Source organism: Idiotropiscis lumnitzeri, chromosome 6 (assembly GCF_059441095.1).
Source record: "Idiotropiscis lumnitzeri isolate Australia: NSW breed Sydney's pygmy pipehorse chromosome 6, RoL_Ilum_1.0, whole genome shotgun sequence".
NCBI classification, from domain to species: Eukaryota; Metazoa; Chordata; class Actinopteri; order Syngnathiformes; family Syngnathidae; genus Idiotropiscis; species Idiotropiscis lumnitzeri.
The window spans coordinates 16,169,222-16,193,401 of NC_142396.1; the positions used below are offsets into that span (position 1 = coordinate 16,169,222).

The 24,180-nt window shown below is 38.7% G+C and overlaps 1 protein-coding gene across 1 annotated transcript; it reads right to left on the minus strand.

Moving 5' to 3' along the window:
* Positions 1–5,254: 5,254 nt before the first annotated feature.
* Positions 5,255–23,814, minus strand: pdhx (pyruvate dehydrogenase complex component X). The gene is made up of 11 exons (XM_088299630.1): positions 23,504–23,814; positions 18,033–18,116; positions 17,294–17,394; positions 15,076–15,269; positions 13,951–14,049; positions 12,219–12,384; positions 10,899–11,046; positions 9,241–9,299; positions 8,385–8,543; positions 7,267–7,331; positions 5,255–6,030 (listed from the first exon to the last, which is right to left on the minus strand). Exons 1-11 carry the CDS (start codon positions 23,637–23,639, stop codon positions 5,775–5,777), a joined length of 1,467 nt encoding a protein of 488 aa, XP_088155756.1. The 5' UTR covers positions 23,640–23,814; the 3' UTR covers positions 5,255–5,774.
* Positions 23,815–24,180: the final 366 nt, after the last annotated feature.

Below are 24,180 nucleotides of genomic sequence, written 5' to 3' on the forward strand. Positions count from 1 at the left end.
ACATGTGGTGACAAGACATGACTCCTTTGAGCTTGTAAATCTATGACTTCCAAATTTACAGGCATGAAAGGATGTCCAATGTCTCATCATTGTGACTCATCATGGGATCTGCACAAAATTTGGTGTCCTGTTGCTCTTTGACTGAAATACAACCACATGTACTCAAATATTAGGGAGGAAATAGATACAACAGTATCTGTTAGTTAGGATGGCTGATGAAAACTTGTATTTTGGATCTACCTGTGGATAATTAATCAAGAAGAACAATTATGAATGAAAGATTGAGAAGGTGAAGAATGCCCAGAAATAATTTATGACAACACGGGAAGTGAAAAGTTGACGAATAACAGCAAACGCCCAAAAAGAACCACATTATCCAAATTGTAATCAGCCATTAGTGAACAAGCTGGGCAAGAAATGAAATTGAGAACAATATACTTCCAAGGGAACTTCCTTTAACTTTTTTTATTCATATCCGCTTTGGGGTCAACTTCTTTGCTTTCTAACACTAAAGAATCCCCAAATAAAAGTTAAAATTGTGACTGACTTCATTTGTATTTACTTCTCTTTACTTGGGAGATAACGGTCAATGCATCATCATAGAGTCACATCAATTTCCTAAGCAGTGGTGGTTACTATAGTGAGATACAAACAAGACAAGTTTCCTCTTTTTCAAGTAAACCGACTGCACATCACTTTTTCTCTGTCAATGAAATATGAGGAGGTTTTTTTTTTTTTAAGCTAATGATTATCCAGGCAAGGTTTCTTTCCCTGTATGTCCTACTTTCACTCACTGGAAAATCAGTTACACAAAAGTAAAAGTTGATGACTACAGGATCAGCGTGTAACGCTGGCAGTGGTTGATTAATCCTCTTCAAAATAGCTGAGCATTCACAAGGTCCCATATACTGTCGGTCACCTTTAAAGAACACTTATCGATAAAGCGAATTGAAGTCGAGTACTAATGTTCAAAGGTAGACTAAGTGATTATGCAGTTGGGGGTGAAGGACTACCAAGAATGTAGCTACTGTAGTTATCCTGTACTTTTTTCTTTTGCGATATGATGTCATGGCAGCAAAAAAAAAAAAAAAAAAACAGTAGCTGAGGTTACCGGCTGTATACAGGCAATGACTGAGCCCTAAATGAAACATCAGACTGCTGACTCAGTACAATACAGCAAAGAAAAACATTTCCATGACGGCGAGTCAGTGAGAACGCACACATACTCTCGCATCAGACGTCCCTGTGGTGAGAAATATGTGTGATGGCCAACAAATGGAATCTTTTCGGCATTCCTTTTATGGGGCATGCATTTTTCCCCTCCAGTGAGCCAAATAACCACAAAATGACAAGCACAGATCGGATTTTACACAACTGCATGACGCAATTGAAAAAGTTATTGTTTAAATAACGAGTGAATGTCAACCGAAGCGGTGTAATGAGATCATAAAAGCTTCAGTTAATGTTTGTCTATATTATGGACAGGGGTCACCAACCGTTGTGAAGCTGAGAGCTACTTTGGAACGGATTCATGCGGATGGCTATGTGTTTGATACGCACATATGAAATAAAAAACGTGTTCATATTACCTTTGATAATTTTGTTTTTAGGGCCTGGCCTATTGAATTGGCTGATATGTCTTTTAAAAGTAAAAAATAAGCATGTAAAAAAAAATATATTTTTATTTCTGTATTTATTTTTGTACACATAAACACAATACAACAAAAGACAAATGTCATGACGATCAACCCCTTCACACAGAAAAAAAAAAGAATCATTATTTTTCGTCTTATAAAGAAATACGAAAGAACCAAGTATTGTCAGAATTCATTTTGTACATTTTGCACAAAAATCAACTCACTCGATGATTGTGGCACTATGTTTGTCGTGCATATTGTTCCAAAGCCACAAAAAAAGTATTTGGCTTAATGACATCCGCAAAAAATATTAGGCCTACTCACATTGTAGGATAAGGCAGTAAAAGTCCCAGATCTACTGTGTGTTCGTATGACCCTTAAGAGGCAATGCATCACTCCAAGTGGTGTTAATTTATGGAATGCTTTAGATCAGGGGTCAGCAAACTTTTTGGGGCAACAATGGGTCAAAAGATTTGACAGCGTGCCCGGACCAGGAGCAGATGGATGGAGTGTCTTGGTAACCTCATCTCATCTGAGAAAAAAATACATATAGTATATAACGAAACCGTATGCTTTAATTTTTACAAGAAAATGAACAAAATCATTACAACAAAATATCTGTCTTTGACACGCCACAATATTTAGCTATCTATTGAAATGAGTCTTAAAACACTGAAAATTAAATGAATGAAATACAACTATTTTGTTACTAACAAGTAGAGTGCAGTACAGTGTCTTGAAAAAATATTTATACCCCTTGAGCTTTTTCACATTTTGTGACCTTGCAATCAAAAACTCAATTACATTTTGTTCAGATTTTATATGACCGACCAATACAAGGTAGTCAAGTCAATTTTATTTGTATAGCTCTTAATCACAGACAGTCTCAAAGGGCAAGGTAGCACATAATTGTGAAGTGGAAGGAAAATCATTTTCACTTTTAAAAAACTTGAAAATGAGTTAATTTCTATTTAGCTCCCTGTACAGACACCCTTAAATACAATCAATTTCCTTCAGAAGTCACATCATTAATAAAAAGCGTCCACTTGTGTGCACTTGTTCTGTGAAACCTCAGCAGTTTGTTAGCGAACACAAGTGAACAGCAGCATCAAGAAGACCATAGGAAGTCAAGCTGTAGAGAAGGCTTTATTAAAGCATCATTCATTCATTCTCGGAACCGCTTTGAGCAATGACAACAAAGTGAGAGCCTTGCTTCGGTTTGGCTACTGGGACAGAAGACCCACCGTGTTTGGACAGCGTCATAGAACACTGTATAGCCAACAGGAATGCCCTGCGTCATAAGCCCCCAGACTGCAATTCCGGTCCCTCCGAATCAGAATAGCCAGTATAAACCTTGAGCATTTGATTCATAGAATACATGCATTTAAAGACAATACATGTCAAGGAGGAATGTGTGCGATGAAAATGATGCATTGCCATTAAAAAAAAATAAATAAATAAGAAAGGTGTACAGTTTGTGAGGGCAAAATGGACTAAGCGAGGATATCCTGTCAACAATGGTTGAACAAACATGAGAGAAAGCCTCCCACCAATCCTGGGGCAGTGTGATCAGTCACAGAGTCTCTTCAGAGAGGGAATACACTCAGTGAACACTCAACACTAACTAAGGCCTCGGTATGATGCAGCCCAATGTCCTGGCTGAAACTGAGCCTTATCATATAAGTAACTAAATAAATTCAAACAGCCATCAGTCAGTTGATGGCCAGTAAAAAGCTCATCATTTAGATCATCCTGCATTTGGTAAATCATCATTCAAATTGGAACACATCCACCATTGGCACAGCAGCCGTGCACATTTGCCCATTATCGGTGCCAAAGCAGCAGCTTCCACACAGCTTCATGCTGTGTGACCATGATTGTGACCTTTGCCGCTCGCTGAGCCACATAAGATATTTGCAACCTTGTGTCTGGTGCACCAAATATATCTACCGGAACAAACCTGGTGGGATTCCTCTTTGATTTTTATGCAGATCTCCTTCGCAACACAAAAATGTCAGTTTTGTCTAAAGCGGAACTATCCAACAGAGCTAGCCAGTCTGTCCCGGGGGCGGTACGGTCCAGCCCTCGGCCCTTCCGGACGCCTATTTTTTGAGCGCAGGGTGACAAATTTGAAAAAAGGGTTCGATTAACAAAGGCCCAGGTTGATTTTAGTCCGGCCCACAAATCGGCCATCGAGCGTGTGATGAACCGACTTGCGCAATGGGCGAACAAAAATTGCCTCATAATGTGTCAAGAGCGCCACTACCAACTGTTTGTGTATGAAAAGACGGGGTTTCGGGACGCGTCACTTTTGATGAATAAGGCTGGAGGGTCGAGGCCAGAAATGCACCAACAGTGGCCGCAGGTCGGAGGACTGGCCGGCAAAAAAGGGTCAAGTGCTCAGCTCTGCTCTTCCATTAAAAAAATTGTGTAAGCTCTCCACACAAAGAGACTATGTTTCAATACAAACGCCTCATTATTCAGAGTGTACGACATGAGACACTTATTAGCTGCTGGTAGCTACACGCTTCGGCTTCATCATGCTTTAATGACGTTTTACTGTGTTATTTATGCATGTCATGTGTTATAAAGTACAAGTAAATCTCAAACTGCATTGCCTCTATCATGGAGTATAAAAAGTTCACCAAACATATTTGTAGCCTCTCTATGATGCAATGCAGCCAAGTTCTTTTTTTTTTTTTTTTTAGCAACTCTTATTTTGTATCTGCAGGATCACCATTTTGAGGTGGGTTCTTCAACTTTTACAGAAATATATTTTGTGCTTGTCCACATTTGTGTCAGTCTCAGCATTCGACTGGATCATCTGCGAGGGGTCATATCTCAAACAAGCATCTGATCACGTCAAGCATTTGCACTGAATTAGGAGTTCAATATATCTCGCTCACCAAGGAATACATTTTGTTTTAAACAAGACAACACAGCTGAGATGACGACAATTTATACCGTAAAGAAATAATCTCTCCAATTGGGTTGAGGCAAGACGCCAGACAATAAGTTACCTATATTTGATGAAAAGCAATTTGGTTTGATCCGATTTCATCAAAGTATCACAAATACTGCTTTGTTGCGTGTTGGTGACTGTAATGTTTAGCATGTTTTCAATACTTGACCGACTTTCTATTTGTGCATTCAGAACTGACCACAATAAACAAATAACAAATGTGCATGCAGTGTGTGAAGTCTTAGAGCAACCAGGGTAGAATGGTCGCGACCAAACTTATTTTCGCAACAGCAGTGGTCACAATATCATTAACCAGCCGCTCTTTTGTCTTATCAAACCGGCAACCAGAACACGGCCCAGGCTGATATCACAGCGTTGCCCAATTTGGGATGTAGTAATCAAATGAGCATCACTACACCTACTGATGCAGATCTGTACATAACAGCTGTTCGGTGCACTTGGGGCAAACATAAACATCTGCTGGCGTAGGCTGACCATTATGTTTGCCACAGGAAATTATCCTAATTAGCTTCTATGAATTTATTCTCCTTGACGCATTCTTTGTATTCTAATTAAAACACACAAACACATCTGTGGTTTCGCTGTCATGCTAAACTGACATTTTGGAAAGACAAGATGAAATGAGTCCCCAAAATACATTAACAGTAAATCAACTGACTTTATTTGCATGTTACAGTATCTCACTTAAAACCGATTGCAATATGTTTGCATGAACTTTGGAACTCGATAATTACAATGTGTTTTATTATTATCTTGACATTAAATTCTGACCGTAACAGGCAACGTCTTAAGTGGTTGCAATAAATATTACAAAGAAATTTAAATTAGGTTTACAATGCTATTTATGTTACGCTTGGATGTTAACAGTGTGCAGACACATTAGAACCGACACCGTTAAATGTACTGTACGTATATGTATACACAAAACCAAGTGGTGTGATGCAGGAACTATTTGAAATGGCCGATGGAAATATTCCCCAATAACTAACAGACGCTCATTTTGACTCTTCAATCACAAAGCCTGGTGACTGTCAACGACCACAAATGAGACTCTATACCTGCTGTACTAACACTTGGTACAGAGTAATGAGGCAGGGGGCAGGCTTTGCCAAGCATGTGTGTCTTTGCTTTATCTAATTAGCATTCTGCATATTTCAGGCTAAAGCCATTCGCTGAGGTTCCTCAAGGTTGGCGCGAAATCGTTCAAGAAATCGTGAGGCAAGTTCGTCATCAACAAGCCGCCCATCACTTGACAAAGTGACGGTCATCAGCTGCTGGGTACGCAGCGTCTGGTTGTCCTCACACAGACTTAATTCGGCCCTGGAGGTCCCAACGGCGAGTATGCAAGCCTGCGGGGGGTTGATCACAGCGCTGAAGCCACTGATGCCAAACATCCCCAGGTTGGATATACTGAGAGAAGTGAGAGAGAAATACAAGAGGCAGTGAATATACTTGGAGAAAAAGAAAAAAAAACTGTTTAAAACAAAAAAAAAAAAAAAAACTATGAACGCAACACAAAAAAATCCCAAAAAAGAACATTAGACAAAACAATTTAAAAACATTTTTCTTTACAGTAAAACAACTGAGTTTGAAAACCAAATAATCAAACTGGGTAAAGTAAAAAAAAAATAGAAAGAAAAATCATGGTTGTAGACAATGCTATCTATATAAGTGCAATCCATTTACCATTCACTTCAGCCCATCCCATCCCTTTCCTTTTTTTTTTTTAACCATTTACAAAGTTGTAGAATATATACTAATGCACTAATGGCGAATTATGTTACTTTGCATATATGCTGATTATGTGCTTCATAACTTTGATACCGTATTATCAATGTAAAATTATTGAATGAAAATGATATTTTATCTTACAAGAGCTAGCGAGAAAACGCAAACCATCTTAACAGAATGGCTAGAAATTGTGGAATACTTGTACTTGAGAAGATGACCAGGTGATTTGTTTGTTTAATTATTTCTGCATGTGGAAAGCACTGATGGCTTTCAAAACCTGCTGTTCACCATTTTAGAAGAAATGTATGACAAATTGACAAAGATACCATTGTGACCTCTCAAAAAGAAAGTCAACTATGGCTGCCAAGATTATCGACTAGTCACGAAAACGTTGACGAATTGCCACCTCTTGGGATGGACGAAAACGGGTAGATTGTGCTGCTTAATTCCACAAAATTAATATTCAACGGAAAACAATGTTTAGTGCATAGAACATATTATTGACTTCCCTTCAAGTAATGTACTGTGTATAAGTACACAGAATATGCAACCAAGCATGAATGACAACGTTATTAAGGGTTGACAATAAAAACATTTTCTGTATAGATATTTATATAAATACAAACAATATAGATTGAAATTTTACAAATCACATGTAAGTGTTATGACGTTCACAGTGAGTGTAAGAGCAACCCCACATGCCAGTTCCGGCTTTGCCCTAATAAAAGTGTTGGCCCGAGGGTGCACGCACATCTCAGGAGGACGCAGTACATTGCATCTCTGTAAGTATTCATTACTCCCGGCTGACACAGAAACCCAATTCATGACCAAATGACACCATTAATTCGAGACTCCCATCCCAATTTTTTGTAAATGATGAACTGATGGCTCGTGTCGTCCAACTCTTTGTTTTACCTGAATGAGCCTCCCTGGTACTCTTCAGGTAAAAGTTTTCCTTCTCGAGCCTTCTGGGCCAATACCTATGAAGCATACATTATTTGTCATTTTGAGACCATTGAGCTGTATACAAGAAATCAATGTATCATATGTGACGAGGAGCGTCACAACGTATACTTAATTAAAACCAACAAAATAATGATGGTGTAAGAGTACTATTAACTTAAATCGGGTGATTTTCTCCACAACAACATGGATGAAGACTAAATAATAACTTAAGATAAAATGTTCCTTCACGATAACCAATTTTAATTGAATCGCTACCCAAATAACACAAAACACAAAACTTGTTTTACAAAACAATAAAGAACACAAACAGGAACATGGTGTTCGAAAAACAATGAGCTGTACAATAGCAGCCTTTGAGACAAATGGAAACCATCAGCTTGTGTCTTGCTAAAATGAGGAAATGGAACTGACATGACGAGAGAGGAAGATGAAGCATCTGGCAAACAAAACAAGCACATGACTGTGGCCAGAGTTTTATGGCAAAGCAGATCGAGTTGGGTAAATTTGGAGAAAGCGCAATACAGGAAAGAGTGTGGTTATGGGCTTGCCTTGAATGAAAGAATGTGTGAAAAACGGTTCTTCGTTTTTTTTGTTTTTTTTTTAGAAGATTCCATTAACCTAAAATTGGTGCTAATCCTAGTACTAATACGGCTGTCACCGTGCACTGCGAATGGTGGCCAGTCCAGGGGGTAGTCTGTCTTTCGCCCAAACCCAACTGGGATAGGCTCTGCCACTCGAGCTGGATATGCTCTATTGAATATGGATACATGGACGTTTCCAAACAGCTGAGTATTGTTTTCTATGTGAACTCAGCACTGATTTATTTGGTTTCCATCCGCACGGAGCGAAGACTAGACAAAGGCAAAAACAAGTTAAACAACGCTAAATGGACAATCGGAATGGCAACTGCACATGGCCGAATGTCCCATTGGCAAGACATTCTCAAGACAAGGGAGCCAAGACACAAAACACAATCATACAAATCGCACAGAAGATCAATGTATATAGGGCCCCAATCATTGGAGGTAATAAGCTAACAGAGCAGTGATTGAGAATCAGACGTTTACCTTTGCATTAGTGGAAATCTCATGAACTCCTTTGTTTGCAGCATCTCTGATGATGGGGGTAATGAGGCCTTTGTCAGTTGCAACGGCAATTGAAATGTGAATAGAGTCAAGTGCTTGGGGTCCGTCTTCTGACCATGTCACATTCACATCTGGTAGCTCCTATCATCACAAAGTCACAGGTAGTGTCACAACAACGGCAATGAAATTGTCAGGCGGCCCACTTTATTCAAATTCGGCTGTAATTCCATTAATACAAAAAGAACATGACTGGGACTGAAGGACTTCTGGAAAACATGGAAAGGTCATCATATTCTTGTAATTCATCTATTTTAAATATATTATTTTTATTAATATATGAATATTTTTGTTTTTTCTTTTTATTCCCATTGCATATGTAGAAGTGGTAAAGCTGCAGATTTGTCTGAATCTTTGTTGTAATCTGTGCTTTAGTTCGATTTCTTACTGATATACATTGCAGCATACAAACAGCATTATTTTTACAACACACTTGCACTGGCAAAGTTATGTTGCCATAGTGACCGCTTACAAGACTGCATGTCAACGTATTCAGTAAATTTAATTGTAGTCGAGCAATGGCTGACAAGAAAGTCATCGTGCAAGCCTCCAATACGACTTGGATCACAACTCTACGTCCATAAAACTACACGGAGACCATGCAAAAAAAAAAAAAAGAATTTACCAAGAGGACAAATACTTTTTCATGGCTCATTGTCGCTGAATATGTTATCAAAACCAAGCTATACATGTGTCAACAAGCTAAACACACACAACAAAGGCAAGGATAGGAGATAAAGAGTGCTTAGGACAACAAGTGAAATCAATGAGCAATACTTACTTTGAGCGTAACAGCAACGGCCTTGATGATAAAATCATTCACAGAAACTTTGATCTGGTCTGAAAAAAAAAAAAACCCGACAGACTGTGAGTCATTTCAATGTGACACAATGATAGCCAGACAGCTGGTGGGAGGCTGCCCAAGCTCTATGAGTTTAACTCTGGTTGGCTGGTGTACAAGAAACTGATAAAAGGAGCGATTGTCAAAAATGCGTGAAGTAAGACACGAATACAACACAAACTCTTGCGTTAAAATTAATATGCCAAACAACTGGAACTGCTCCACTCCCGAAACTGACGTGTGACACCAGCCAGTAGGCAAGGATTTGTCTTGCATCTGCGGCCACTGGAGCCCATTAGTGTAGTCACAGATGGTCATGAATGCAGTATGCAGCATGATGACTAAACTAACGATGAAATTATTTCACAATCGTCAACAAAGACAGTTTGCAATAACAACTGGAGAGAGAATCCCTCAGGACACACAGAACACTTGTTAAGTGTCCAGAACGCCCATTTCAATTCCTCGTTGAAAGGGAACCAGATATATTCTTTGTTCAAAAGCAGGTAAAGCATTTAACATGTTTTGTAAAAGGAAACTGAAAAACGCCCAAATCGGTAAATCATCACGGACTATATTTTACGACAAAATGGCAACTAAAAATAGACAAAGAATTTCTGGTTGAACGTCATCACATGCTTGGAAAGAAAGGACTTCTTTCATTAACCAAACGTTCAAACGTGTTCTTTAACTCTATTTGTGTTTTTATGACGTTTATGGCAGTCACTGTTATTTTCAGTACATATAAATGAATTCACAGTACTGTGTACTGTGTGTGCTCAGACATATTGTCAGACTAAGACTAAGATACAAATTGCTGAACGCATTTATTTGAAGATTGTCTTTGTCAGCACAGTCTTCAATCAATCATTTCTGTTATGTTTATTGTGCGATATTGGTGTTGCTAAATAACTAATTTGCGGTTCCCATTCTGCTGCTGTGCTTTTTCTTCGCACAAAAGGGGTCATTCATTATTCTTGTGAATGTGAGAATCTGTTTCATCGCTGCTAAGTGTAAAAAAAATAAAATAAAAATATTCGGTTGTCATCGCAATTTTTGTTTGCTAGTTTGTTGACTGAAATCAGAGAACAAGCACACATGCTCCAACAAACTTTAACGAGAAAAATGTTCTCTGTTTTTGCCAAGAGTCACAATGGAATCAAGAGTAAAGAAAAAAAAAGGCGGGAGTGATGATGTTTAAATTCTTTGGCATTTTGGCTTTTTCTTTATTTTATTATATTCTAAATAAAGTCATCATACTCTATTGATTAATAACCCTTATTCATGCTGCGCTACTCAATAAGAGGTTTCCAATTACAGGCCAAATCAATTTGAATCAGTCTGACAAGCACCTTTCATTTCTCTCATTGGCAAAATATGTTTGTGTGGCGGGTGGATTGAGAGTTCTAACAAGCGTGACTAAGCACTTATGTGCCAGTGTTTCTTTCAGAGCTACAGACTGTTCTCTTTGTCAAATGAGCGGTCATGTGAAACCCTTGAAATTCTCATCTTCACGGGCAATAATTGATCATGATATTGGCATCAAAAGCTAAAATATGTTGAGATAATGGCATGCGCCAGCGAAATGTCTTGTTTACCTTTGGCTAAGTCTTTCCGAAGCTTCATTACAGCAGCCATGTCACAGTCAACAGAGGCGTAAGCGTGGGGGATGGTGGTTTTGGACTGTGTCAGCCTTTGAGCGATCACGCGGCGGACATTTGAGGCTGGAAGCTCAGTGAAAGTGCCCTGCGGAATAAGAATGTACAAGTCAAGACACTGAATTACTGTACACATGGAAAATAGCACTTTCAGAGAGTCAACAGGGAAATAAAGCAATCAGAAAGAGATTCATGTGCAGTCGAACATTGACATAACTCAACTGTCATCAATTATGACAACAGGTTAAAGTAACTAACAACCCGGTTCGAGTAAACTGATGGTAGGTCTGAACAGTTATTGATTTAGACTATTTACAGACCCATTCGATTATAAAGAAAGATCATGTTTAACAGAGTTATATGGCTGGCTTGAAGCTGTTCATTACATCGTATTTTTTGGGGGATTGGATACAATCCTGGTCCCCAGCTGCTATTCATGTGTTAGTATATCGAAAGTGGGCCTATTCCGATGCACGTAGTCACGTGAGGTGGGCACCTTTCAGGCGTGTGGCAGGGTAGTCTTACGGATTGTAACTTGTTCATAGAGCAGGGTAGGGCTGCGCAATTAATCAAAATTCAATTATAATTACTACACTTCAACGATAAGAAAATTGGCATAATCGAAAAAATTGATGATTATACATCCATAAAACATTGTTAAAATAGTATTCCATTACAATGCCTAATACAAAGAGCATATCTGAATATAAAATTTGCACTTGAGAAATCTATTGAAATTGTTTATTGAAATGTAACAAAAGTTAACTGGCAATTTGTGTATTGCAAGTATACTCCAATGTTCATACAAGGAAAGAGGACTTGGGTTTATACATTTGCGTCTTTTTATTATTTTAAAATGACAAATTTCATATTTTGTGTTTGGTCTGAATAGAACTTAATTTCAATGTTTCAAAGAATTTGGTTCGTCTTGATATTTTTTTACATTTAAACATGTTCTTGCTTTGTACAAAAAATAAAGATCGTTTGACTAATCATGATTTCAATTATTACCTAAATAATTGGGATTAATATTTTTTTCATCATCGAGCAGCCCTACGGCAGCGTATGTATCCCAAACAAACACTTAACCGCAAAATGGTGAACCCAGAAACAATCGTTAAACTAAATGACCCACATCATTTATTTAAACAATTCCTGAAAGGAGCATGACATATGTAAAGAGCGACATATACAGTACCTTTGACCTACCGTCAGAGGGAGGTGCATGTTTATACAGGTATGCTGTCATTTAAAACCTACCGGTGCGCCTGGATTTCCTGGTACAGAAAGAGGAGGTATGTTGGGTCTGCTGCCTGGTGGTGGTGGTGGAACAGCTGATGCGATTGGGGCATGATCCGGAGAAGGTGGAGCAGTCATGGGTGTCGTTTTTGGCCCCGGAGACATCTTCAAAACATTTAACGCATCTCTGTTGGGTCCAAAACAGACCAAACAGTTAGACTCGGAAAATAACGAACCACAGCAGTAAAAATAGCACTTCAAGAGACGGGTCGGTACCCCACTGCCCCGAGCTCAGAGGTGCACTAATGTTTGTACATTCGTTGTTATTATTATCATTACAGTTCATTAGCAATGCATGAATTAAAAAAAGAAAAACAACTTCCAAGTTAATCCATTTTAATAAGTAGGCCTTTAATGACCTGCCACATTCAGGAAGCAGACAAGTGGGAAGAGCATGTATCAGGTGCACCTATTTGTAGCGTTCCAGTTCCAATTCAGTGCACCGGGGTCTATTGTACCCACAAGTATCCAACCTTTTGTCTGGATCAGCTGCCTCTGACCTCACCATATCGACTGAGCCCAATAGCTATTTTACCCCTCCCTTGTTCCTGCATTCTTACATATTCTGTAGCACACAAACGCCTTGTTTTCTTACTGATAGGAGTCTTTGCTTGTGGCAGGATGGAGGGAACTTGGAAATTCCCCCCAGATAAAGCAGAGCCCAGCCTTAAGGGGGTCACATGAAATGAATGGGTGGGGGCGAGGAGCGGGGATGTTATTAATACCCTACAGACAGCACTTACTTTGTTTCCTCCATATATTTGGGGAGCACTGCCTCCCTCACAGTATATAGTCTTGAATGGCACCCTTTGCTACAACGACTGGCAAGTATTATTATAGACATTTATAGTACACACACATAGATGACAACTAGAGTACATCGAAGCCGCAGCCATATTGGAGGTGGCAAAGCTAATTGCCGAAGATGCCTCGTTCACTTGGTCCTTGGAAATGTATCACCAAGCAGGATTAATATCAAACCATTACTTTTGATTGCATTTCGTCATTGTAAGTCAGTTTTATTTGCTCATTTTTATGGCTCATACAATTGCCACATCCAAAATGGTGGATGCGCTGACATACTACAAAGGGTGTCTGCAGGAGAAAAAAAAAAAGAAAAGAAGAGCCATCTTCATTTTAGATCCCTAAAGGGTTTGTGGCTTCCAATGTTTTCATTTATGAAACAGTTTCAAATGGCTCTTTAGTTGCTGACGTTAATGCAATGCGTCCCTCCTCACTTGCCGTGGAGTGAGTGCACCAGGGACAGTCTGGCTTTTGATCGCTTATTGAAACTGCAGCCGACTCAGTTTGCAACCCTCCTCTCACATGAAGATTTCTCATCAATTTATTTTATCATGAAGGCCTGACTTGTATCTGAATCTGTGCAAGGTTGATAGCAGCTAAGCTAAGGAATGAAATCAGCCAGTCCAGTGGCTAGGAATCAGCGCAGAGCAGGGTTCGCCAACTCTGGTCTTCAAGGGGCCCTATTCTGTATGCTTTCCATATTTCCCTCCTCCAACAACACCTGATTCAAATGCTCAGTTTATCAGCATGCTCTGCCGAAGTCTGATTACAAACTCGGTTGTGGAGCGAATGAAGCAGCTACAGTCATATTATCCTGCGATCACGCAACCATTACAAACGCGAGGCAAAGCGTCTTGAACGTAGGGACAATTTCTCAACTCAAACTTACTCCTTGGTGATTAGTCCTCTTGGTCCAGTAGGTGTGGCCAATTTAGGATCTACGCCATGAGTGTCCAGGATGTGTCTTGCTGCTGGGCTTAGTCGTAACCTGAAGGAACATGAGTCACAAAGACGCGCTCTGGTTAGACAAAAATGTTTAATTTTATGGCTCTATTAGTTTTGTGTCAAATTATTCCTTTACTCTGATGGAGATTTTCTAACCGATACGCTAATTGTACTCCGGGGATGCCAAATCCAAACACTTTTTTTTTAAACAATCGATTTTCAATGAAGTTTATGCAGACTCTCAAATTTGAACACATCAACTGCCTCACCGCAAAATGTTTGCATAACAAAGACCTTGCTCCGTGGCAGGTCCCGTACAATGTCTATTGTGTAAACATGTAGACATGCTGTCTTAAATTCAGGATGTTTAACATTCAATTTGTAAATACAGCTTGAAAACGTGTATTCTTTTATGAGTGAAAAGGTAATTGCTAACACAAAAAAATTATAATATCATGTTATTGTTCTGTTGATGTAACATAAGTGCAATGTGAAAAAAACTCCCAAAATGGTTGTACAATATTTGTAAAATAACAAAACAAAAAAAACAATAAACAGGTAGTTGCACAGTGGTGGCTCGAAAGGGTTGGGAAGTTTTGTTGTTCACATGAGCCCATATTGTGGGCTGGGCTACATGGCAAGTGCATCGAGATGAGGGCTACAAAAACTAATTGTTAATATTGAGAAAATCAGTAATTAAAAGTGTTGACAACAAATTAAAGTACAGATTCGTTGTGTCGTGTGATTACTGATTGCTTTAGCTTGTTAATAACATGGGAGATATCCAACTAATAGTAATAGTAATATGTTGTTGTGTGTTGACGTTGGGACATATTTGTGTTGTACAGCTCCATTGTATTTACACAGTATGGTTTCATCATCAATGTACATCTGTAAAAAAAAAAGTCCTGTAGTGGTAAACGCAAGTCATTTAAGCAGTTAAGGATTTTGTTCAAAGGATTCTAATTCGCATCCTTTTAATTTGCAGAATTTTGTTTATTTTGTGTTAAGCTGTCAGCGATTGTTTCACTGTATATACTTATTGACAAAACTATTGGACGGCACTTACGATCCTGCTCTGACTGTTTTTGGCGGTGAAAAGGATGAAGGAGCAGCAGGTGGCACAACGGTGGTAACTGTTTCAGGTTTAGCAGGTGGAGGTGTAGTTGGAGGGGGAATCTCAACCTGCGTCCAGTCCTGTCCCTCTTCTACCATAAGGGCAATGAGAGTTCCCAGGGGCACATTGCGACTTCCTTCCTCTATCTGAAAGGCAGGAGAAATTTTGACTTTTTCAAAAAAGTGGCAGCACATTAAGAAAAACATGTTCAACCGACTGAAACAAAGCCAAGAATAACAAAGTATGCCATGTTGTAGCTCACTGTAATTGAAAGCCTGAACTCAGACAGAATAGGTTGTTGTGTAGTGTAATGAGTGACTTTTTATGCTTGCTGTCACCGCTGATTCAAGATCCTGTTAAGAGCTCATCTAAATACACTGTGTGCCTTTTACGACTCTCTCCACGGTCTACTGGACATTGCCAATCAATCAATAATCCTTCAGTCTAAATGAAAGGCCATGGATAATACACTGCTAGCTGCACTTGTTCTGTTTCAAGAGGTATTCATTTTGTGAGCTGAGCTGTATCTTGTTGTCAGTCAATACAGCAAGAAGGAAATTTGCATAGAGGGTGGAAACAAATGGTCCAAACAGGGAGAAGGATTGTGCAGACTGGCAAAATAAAAGGGCAGTGTTAAAATAGTTACATAAATATTGAATGTTGAAGCAATTGTTGGTTATGATAAAAATCGTTGTTAATGCTTAAAACATTCTGAACAAAACTATTTAGATTAGTGTCAAAGCTAAGAAGTGTGGAGCCCAAATGTCTTTACAATAAGGTAAATCTGGTGGCAGAAACAGTAGAACTGATGAACCTACTGAGCCAAGGTATCTGCTTCATGGATAATTTTAACAAGGGATGAATGATTTTGTTCTCACACAATTGTTTGAAAATATGAAGAAAGCTTATTGCAAATAGCAACTTGTACCATTGCTACTCATGAAATGACTACTGACAGTGGATGAAACGGATTGCAGCCAATCCAGATGCAATACAATACAAGCAAAACCACGATTGTGTGTGAGGGCGGGGCTTAGCATGAACTGCTCAGTCACTGGCTCTTCCTTCATGTTTATATGTGTCATTTTAGTATTCGTCATTTTGTATGTGCTTGTGTTTACCATGTGGGTATATATTATTTCTATTAGCATTGTTGGTATGAAATCATTGCTAAAATGTACAGGATTTTAAATTATGCGGACCATTAATTTGATAGTCACTATATAAATTTTCTTAATCTGTTATCTATATTTGTAGGAATTATATCGGTGTTAACCATTGGGGAAGCGAACGTACGTATATATAGCTTGTAAGATACAGTAAATGTGAGATGGGGGTTGGATTTACTAACTTTTCTTCCTCCCACTACTTTGTGAGCAGCACACGTAGAGAAGTTACCAATAGTGACGTGGCGATGTCTTTTTTTGGGGGTCATGATCATTTTTCTTTCATTTTTTTAATATTTTTAAGAAAAGACACGTGTACCAAAATATTTTTTTTCTCTCTCTCTCTCTCTCTCTCTCTCTCTCGCTCTCTCTCTCTCTCGCTCTCTCTCTCTCTCTCTCTCTCTCTCTCTCTCTCTCTCTCTCTCTCTCTCTCTCTCTCTCTCTCTCTCTCTCTCTCTCTCGCTCTCTCTCTCTCTCTCTCTGGTTTTCATAACTATACATGTCACATTTTCAGCTAGAGGGGTTTGTACAGGCCACCTGTCTCTGCCTGCCTCAACTATCAAGCCCCTACCCCCAATTCTTGAGTGGTTGCTATGGAAACTACCATCCCTATAGTTACAAATAAAGATGGGTGTAAGGGAATGCGAAAAAGGGAAAGAAAGAAAAACATAAAACCAATGGTTTCAATTAGCCAGTGAACCCTTTTTTTTTTTTTTTTTTTAGAAAAAAGGTCTGTTTTCAGCGTATGACGGGCACAAATAATCCATCATGTACCATGCACTTTAAGATTAAAATAGGGAAACAAGGTGGTCAAATTATATTTGAATTAAAGCACATATTTGTGGGTGGAGCGCGCAGGTCAAGCAGACTACTTGCAAAATAAAAATTCAAACATCTCATGATACAAAGGGGAATGGATCTACAGAAATTCCTGTTACGAAAAAAAAAACCTTTTGTAAACTGTCACTGATGATGGTACATGTGATTTGGGCATTTGTTCTCACCATGATCTTTGCCAAGATACCGTCATCATTAGATTCCATGGTAACGACAGCTTTGTCAGTTTCAATTTCACAAAGGGCATCGCCTGCTGCCACTGCCTCACCTGCAATGGTAAAAGAGGATACGTGCACAAGAATATTATCTAAATTGATAATTTTTAAAGACTTTGGGCACAATTAAAAAAATGGATAGCAGGTAGAAAGATTGTCAGAATCTCTGTTTTTTTCAGTTGTACCAATACTTTTGGAAAATACACTAAAAGCCAGAAGTGTTGTGGGTGGAAATGTTTTTTTCCCTAGCACATGCATATGTACATCACATCCCAAATCACAGAAGCAGCTGGCAACACAGCAGAGGAACCAATGAGAACTCAGTTGCCTCACGATAAATGTGGGCCCTGCTGTAGTGCCTGAATGAGCAGAGTCATTAAGCAGTAATAAATTGTGACTGCTAGGTTTCCTAAAGCCAATTAATCACCAAACGCCTATGAATGCAACAGTGCACGAGACCATGCCTTACAGAGTGATGTGTTGTCATAGAGAATGGCGATTAGCGCTTGCTGTCTGCCAATATTTGCAAGGTGAATAATACTACAGATTTTGGCTTTGCCACTGGTGTGGCATTGACAACTGACTGGAGAGGAATATTCAATTTTTGGGTATAGTGGTTTTATTTGTCACACAAGGCAGGGTTGTGACCAAAGACATTTATTTTTTGACACTTCTTGTGAATTCCTTTTACCTTCTTTCTTCAGCCATTTGACAATGTTTCCCTCCTCCATGGTTGGTGAGAGAGCTGGCATTTGCACTTTGAGTGGGGAGACACCTACCGGGCAGAAAGAGCATAACAGCATTACTTGCACAGCATTTGAACAGGCAATTGAAGCAAATGCAGAAATATTGCTTGGAAACTTCAGACAGCAATATAAAAAGAGTTTGACAAGATTTCATCCAATACAGTGGATCCAACACATACTCATGTGCGGATACATTTTTTCTCAGATTTTTTTTTCAGTTGTTAAAAAAAAAAAAAAAATTGATATAGGATTGAAATTCTTGATCATTGGCTCCAAAGGTAATATAATTGGGAATTTGACGCAACACATGTGTAAATATGCATCTAAAGTCATTTATTCCAAAGACAAACCAGCCTCAAAAAGAGTTTGGGAGCAACTATCTTTCTAACTAATTAGACTTAACAAGCACCCAATAAGTTTGACGGCAGGATGAAAAAGGGTGTGGAATAATTGCTGCGTTCGACTGACTGTGAGAAAATACCATCGATTGATCGGAGTGCTTCTAGAGAAAAGGTAAAATTATTTGTGATCGGTTGCATAATTGTTTTGTGCCAGGCAAGGGTGTGTGAGCGCTACTTGAAACCAAAAAAACTAAAGCACTGGCAACGGCAAGCCCAAACTACACAGTAATGGATGCAAAAATTTGAAATGTGATTAATCTTAGTTACTACAATAGGCGCAGCACAACGGGCATCTAAATCTCTCAATCACGAACCAGTATGGGTGCCACATTGTACTTGAGTGATGTCACTGAGCCTGAAGTGCACCACAAATTATCCATGCTTCCGTGACGCTTTCTTGTGCTTGCCCAATGAATGGTTTGTTTCTAAGCTCATCTCAACATCACAATGACCGCAATGTTCTTCAGTGGCTACTGCAGTGACTGGATCTTAATTGAGAAAAAGTTGTGTCTCAGTTGTGGTGAAAAGAAAACATTTTTTGTCACATGAATATGCATTTGAAAGATCTGCAGACATCATGTGATGCATAGTGATACAGAACAGAACAAAATCTTGACTGGCGGATTAAAATGGGGCATGGGCACGAGTTAAAGGGGAAGTCAAATCAAAATGTTCATTTCAATAATATGTTCTATGCGCCCCCACAAGTCGAAATACACTATTCTGATTCTCATTGCATTTGTGAATTAATGAATGGATTACTGAATTAAACACACCCCCCACCCCCCTGTTTTTATCCATCTCAGGGCGCGGCCATTTTGCCTTGAACTGCCACTCCTTTTGTCAAAGCAGAGAAGTATGAATTCCACTCTGCTTCTGTGCAATTTCTGTGGTTCATTTTGGAGAAGGGCCACCTGAAAGCTGATCCAGCCAAGATAAAGACTGTGCTCAAGTGGCCTACTCCAACATCAAGGAACCACTTGCAGAGGTTCCTTGGATTTGCCAAATTCTTTAGGCGCTTTATACGCAATTACAGCTGCAAGGTGAAACCTCTGACAAGGCTAACATCTACAAACGCTTTGTCTGGGCATCTGTTGGGGGGGTACTATTTTTTGTAGATGTGTTTTGTTTTTTTTTAGTCATTGGGATGTATGGGTGGAGTCTCCAGTGCACACCTGCTGGTCATCACCATTAATTAGGTTCTTAAGCGTAGGAGACAGAAGAGCTCATTACTGGAATATTGCTTCTCTTTGCTAGCGAGCATTTTTACTTCGTGTCATCCCAGTGTTTTAGTGTCTAAATTTAATTCCAGGCTCTCATTATCGTTTAGTATCCTAATGTAGGTTCTCGTTCAGTGTTTCGCGAGCGACTGAGTTTTTCTTTGTCTTCCTAGAAGTCGATTTTTCTTCGGATAGTAGTTAGTTGCTTAGTCCTGTTTTCGGCGGCGAGCTCCTCTCGTTTCACCCATTCTCCTTCGTTCATTTATCTGGAGTCAAAGGCTCATTTCATTTAGTGTGGTATTTTTTTTTATTGTTCTCACTCCCGTCTGATGTACTCCCTTGCTTAAATAAATTTCTATTTTGTTTGATCTCTGCCTCAGTCATTTGTTGGGTCCGTTTTGCTACACACACAATCATAACAAAAACTCATAAAAATACATCAGAATACCCAGTTTACATTATTGGGGGCTCGTAGAGAATATAATATTGTAAAATAAATGTTTGACTTGACTCTGGTCACATACATGCAGCGTCTACAAAGGTGTCCATGTTCAAGGGCACAAAATAGTCACTTACACCCTTTTATCAAACCATCAAAATACACAAGTATGGTCTTCCTAAAAACGTACTTCTTAAGTCTCTGTAATTGGAATGATTGTGTACATGTGAACCTCCCTCTGACATGCATCCGTAAATTGATAGAAGGGGAAATAAGACACTGACCGATGCATCCTAGGATTAAGTAGCAGACATGGACAAATTCTGGGTATTTCATGCATTCTTGGGTTAACAGTTGGAACAATTCAATTGGAACATGGTTTGGGCAACGACTGATGACGTTTCACAAGATCACAGGAAACTAAGAAGTCCTTCCGTAGTGGTTGAGGTAAACTTGTGAGAAATTACGGTATCACTGTAGGAGTCTGAGGAATAGCTCATCATGCGGCACAGAGCAAGATGAAAGCACCGGCACATGGTTGGTTTAATACTGGTTTGAAAAAAAAAAAAAGATATCAAAATCAGCCAAAATAAAAAAATAAACTTCATAAAAATAAATATTTAAAGTCACTTACGCCTCTTAATCTAGCAAATAAGATATTTAAATAAATTATCTTCTGACATTGGCAAAATATATTGGCAAGTAATCAAGGCCAAATGAAAAATTCAAAAATCAATAACTACAAAAGAAAAAAAAAAACACCCACAAATTGTCCCCCCAGTTTTTCTCATGGGAAAACATCCAATACAAATCCCTTTAATATTGCTTGCAAATTAAATTAGTTGTTTTATTATTATTTTTTTTTTTATAAATGTGGGAGTATTTCGGAGAAGATTAGTAACACAAACAAACGTCCAACTGATTACATAAGAAGTCTTTTCCCATCTATTTGCCATTTTGAGCCTCCTGATAACAAAGAGATACATGATATAATAGTTAAATAATTCTGCTGCAATTCATGACGTAATTACTGCATTCCTTGTTAAGGAGTTCAAAAAATTAATTCTGAAACCATTAGTCCATTTTTGTGGTATCCACGGAAACTGTATTCATATTTGGATTGAAATGTAGAACAATAAAATATCTTGGATAATTAAATAAAATTTGCATTAAATAAAAGACTGTTTTTTAAACAACATTGAACAAATATTAACAAACATACCACATAGAGTACTATCTGGAGTGGCAGAGTAGAATGGTGTCTTTTATTTCCTTCCGTCACAATGTCCTCTTTCACCTTGTTGCACAAGGCTTTGGGAGGTTTGAGAAATCCACATTTTTATAGGCAATTTTTACTGCATATCAAGTCTGCAGTGAGGTTAAAAGTGAAGAAATTATCACAGAGGTACAAGTACCCATATGAGTTCACAGTGTTATTATTATCATAAATACTGTTGAATAAATGTTATTCATTAGAATATGTCTATTTTTAGATATGCTGGCTCGGTATCGTGACGGGCAGAAAAATGTAACGTTGCCCTACTAGTTACAGTTCTCGGGGCCAAACTTGTCACCAAAGAAGACAGAGCTTTTCCCCCTGAGCTTTTGGAACTCCCTTTCTGGAGATCTTTTGGGGGCCAACTCGCTAACTACCTTTAAATTTCTTCCTAAAACTCATGTTTATCGTTTACCGTATTTGGTAATCCGTTGGTATGTTCTTTTATCTCTTTTTCTAAAACCATTTTCCATGGCAGGCAGAGCATTACATTTAATGTGTTATTCTGCTGCCATCTGCTGGACATCCTGATACACTGCAAACTTAAAAATGGAGCATATGTGAGTTCTCAGGGAGTCCGACTTCCCACAGTAGCATCAAACACAAGTCACTGACGCTGAAATGAATTTGAGGTCCAGTGGGAAAAATAAGCATCACTTTAAATTTCACTTAAAGTACAGACTTATGACATAGATGCTGTAATAATTTCTTACATATGTTGTAATTTCTGCTTGCAGTAAAGCTGATTCATAAATCACTATCATGCACTTAAAATACAGACATTATTACATTTCGTGCAGCAACTCTGATACAAAAGGAGAACAATAGTAAATGAGACGAAGGTAGTTGTTTTCACCACAAGTGCCTCTCTTTTTTGTTTATTTGTAAATTCTTTGTCACATAAGTTATGACGATTTTCAACAAATGAACAAATGTGTTTGGGAGTGACTGAGAGTGAAATGGTTCACTTAGCTGACACGGAGGGTTTAGTTCCCACTCAGTGACAATGTGAATGTGAGGAAGGGTGGTAATGTAAAGGGCTGTCTCCTCATATCCTTTTACCCAAAAGTCAGCTGGGATAAGCTCCAGCTCCGCATGACCCTGAACAGGATAAGCAGTAGAGAAAATAGGTAGATGGAAGATGCCAGATGAGTGACACTTTTGGAGAGCTGCCACACTATCAAAATTCGTTTACAGAACAACTTTCGACCCTTTTGCCAAGAACATTACAGCAGGACCCCGTTTGCTGCAATATACTTTGTCATAAAATTTTTTTAAATATCTGCAAACTGTTCAATTACATGACAATAATCATAATCAAACTGTGTTTTGCTCACTTCCGTTGCCTCAGCACTTCTGTTGTGTTGTAGCTTTTGCAATAGTGCTTTGGTTTAAATGTTGTTGTGTTGAGAACCGTTCTGGATTTTGCAATGGCGTATAGTTAAATGTTGTTGTGTATTGGCTTTTGCTCTTGCGGTGATCTTTCTCGACCACCGTACTTTAGGCTAAAAGTTTCACACAAAAAGGAAACAAAAGTCAAATTGAGAGTCGGGAGTGCACTGCAAGCAAGTTGTGAAAAGAACATTGGACAATTGGACATGTACATTCAAAAGTCTAGAGAGAGTCAAATAAAGTTCACTTTAAATATTATAGTTTATAGCTTCATCCTGAAAATGATGTTAGTATTTTATTTCTGTGCTACCAACAAAATGAGAGAAACACACAGCAGCTGAAGAAAAAGCACCGCATTGAAGCCAGCAAAGACGTATTCCTAGAAAAGAACTAAAAACGATGTCGGAGTCACACCATTTTCAGCAATTATAATTCTATTGTAGGCAAATACGAGTGCGCATTCTTTGTTGACATTTACTGCTTGATACGTTGTACTGCAAGGACACGTCAAAGCGTCAGTAGTTGTCACAGCAGGGACACTAAAACATTGGAACATTTATTCTGAATGGTTACTGAACTGTAGATATGAAATTGTCAAATAACCGTATAGCCCGTTAAACTGCAATAGCTAAATGTCAACGGTCGCCAATTTGTTGTCATTGACACAACTGCACATAACATCACTCACCGAAGATCCATGGAGACTTAAAGAAATGTCTGGCGTGCTCTTGGATTGGCGGCGTGCTCCACAAAGATTTATTAATGTTAGATAATTTAAGACCGAATAAGATTCCTTGACGACCCAGACGCAAGGAGGCCGCCATGTTGATGCCCTCATTCGAAGAGACGTTCGGGCCGGGTGCCTGATCAAAATGTTATATTTTCATCAGAGAGACTAATATCGCTTGGGTTATCATAATATTATAAAGAAAAACACAGCATCAAAAGACGCAAGTCATTTCATGATGTAGAATTCGTTTGCGTTGAACATTCATTTACTTTCAAGACAATTGGACAGGCGGGTAGCTCACTGTAGGTTATTTCAGCACCCTGGCCATAGACGTATATACTTCGCTTTGTCGTGTTCTAAGAGTCAGTTTGTATGCCATATTGGATGTGGCAAAACAACCCGAAAACGAGTAACCAAATGAATTGCACGTCGCGACAACCGATAGATACAAGTTCAACAATTACTGCCCGAGTTAATGCCACCCACCAACATCACCCAACATTCACCCCTCCCATTTAACTGATTTTAATGTTTTTTTTTAATTATTATGTTTTTCTTGTATTATTAAGTTAGTTTCAGATAGTTTGCAACCAAGAAAACAGACAGAAACTGAGTGACTAGACCGTTGACTTTAA

Bases quoted from the DNA above. Each gene is read 5' to 3' on its own strand.
- pdhx (XM_088299630.1), bottom strand. From the start codon at position 23,639: ATGGCGGCCTCCTTGCGTCTGGGTCGTCAAGGAATCTTATTCGGTCTT. The intron at 18,117-23,503 runs GTGAGTGATGTT...TCTGCCCGGTAG, and splicing joins TAAGTCTCCATGGATCTTCG to GTGTCTCCCCACTCAAAGTG. The intron at 15,270-17,293 runs GTGAGAACAAAT...CCTGCCTTTCAG, and splicing joins GTATCTTGGCAAAGATCATG to ATAGAGGAAGGAAGTCGCAA.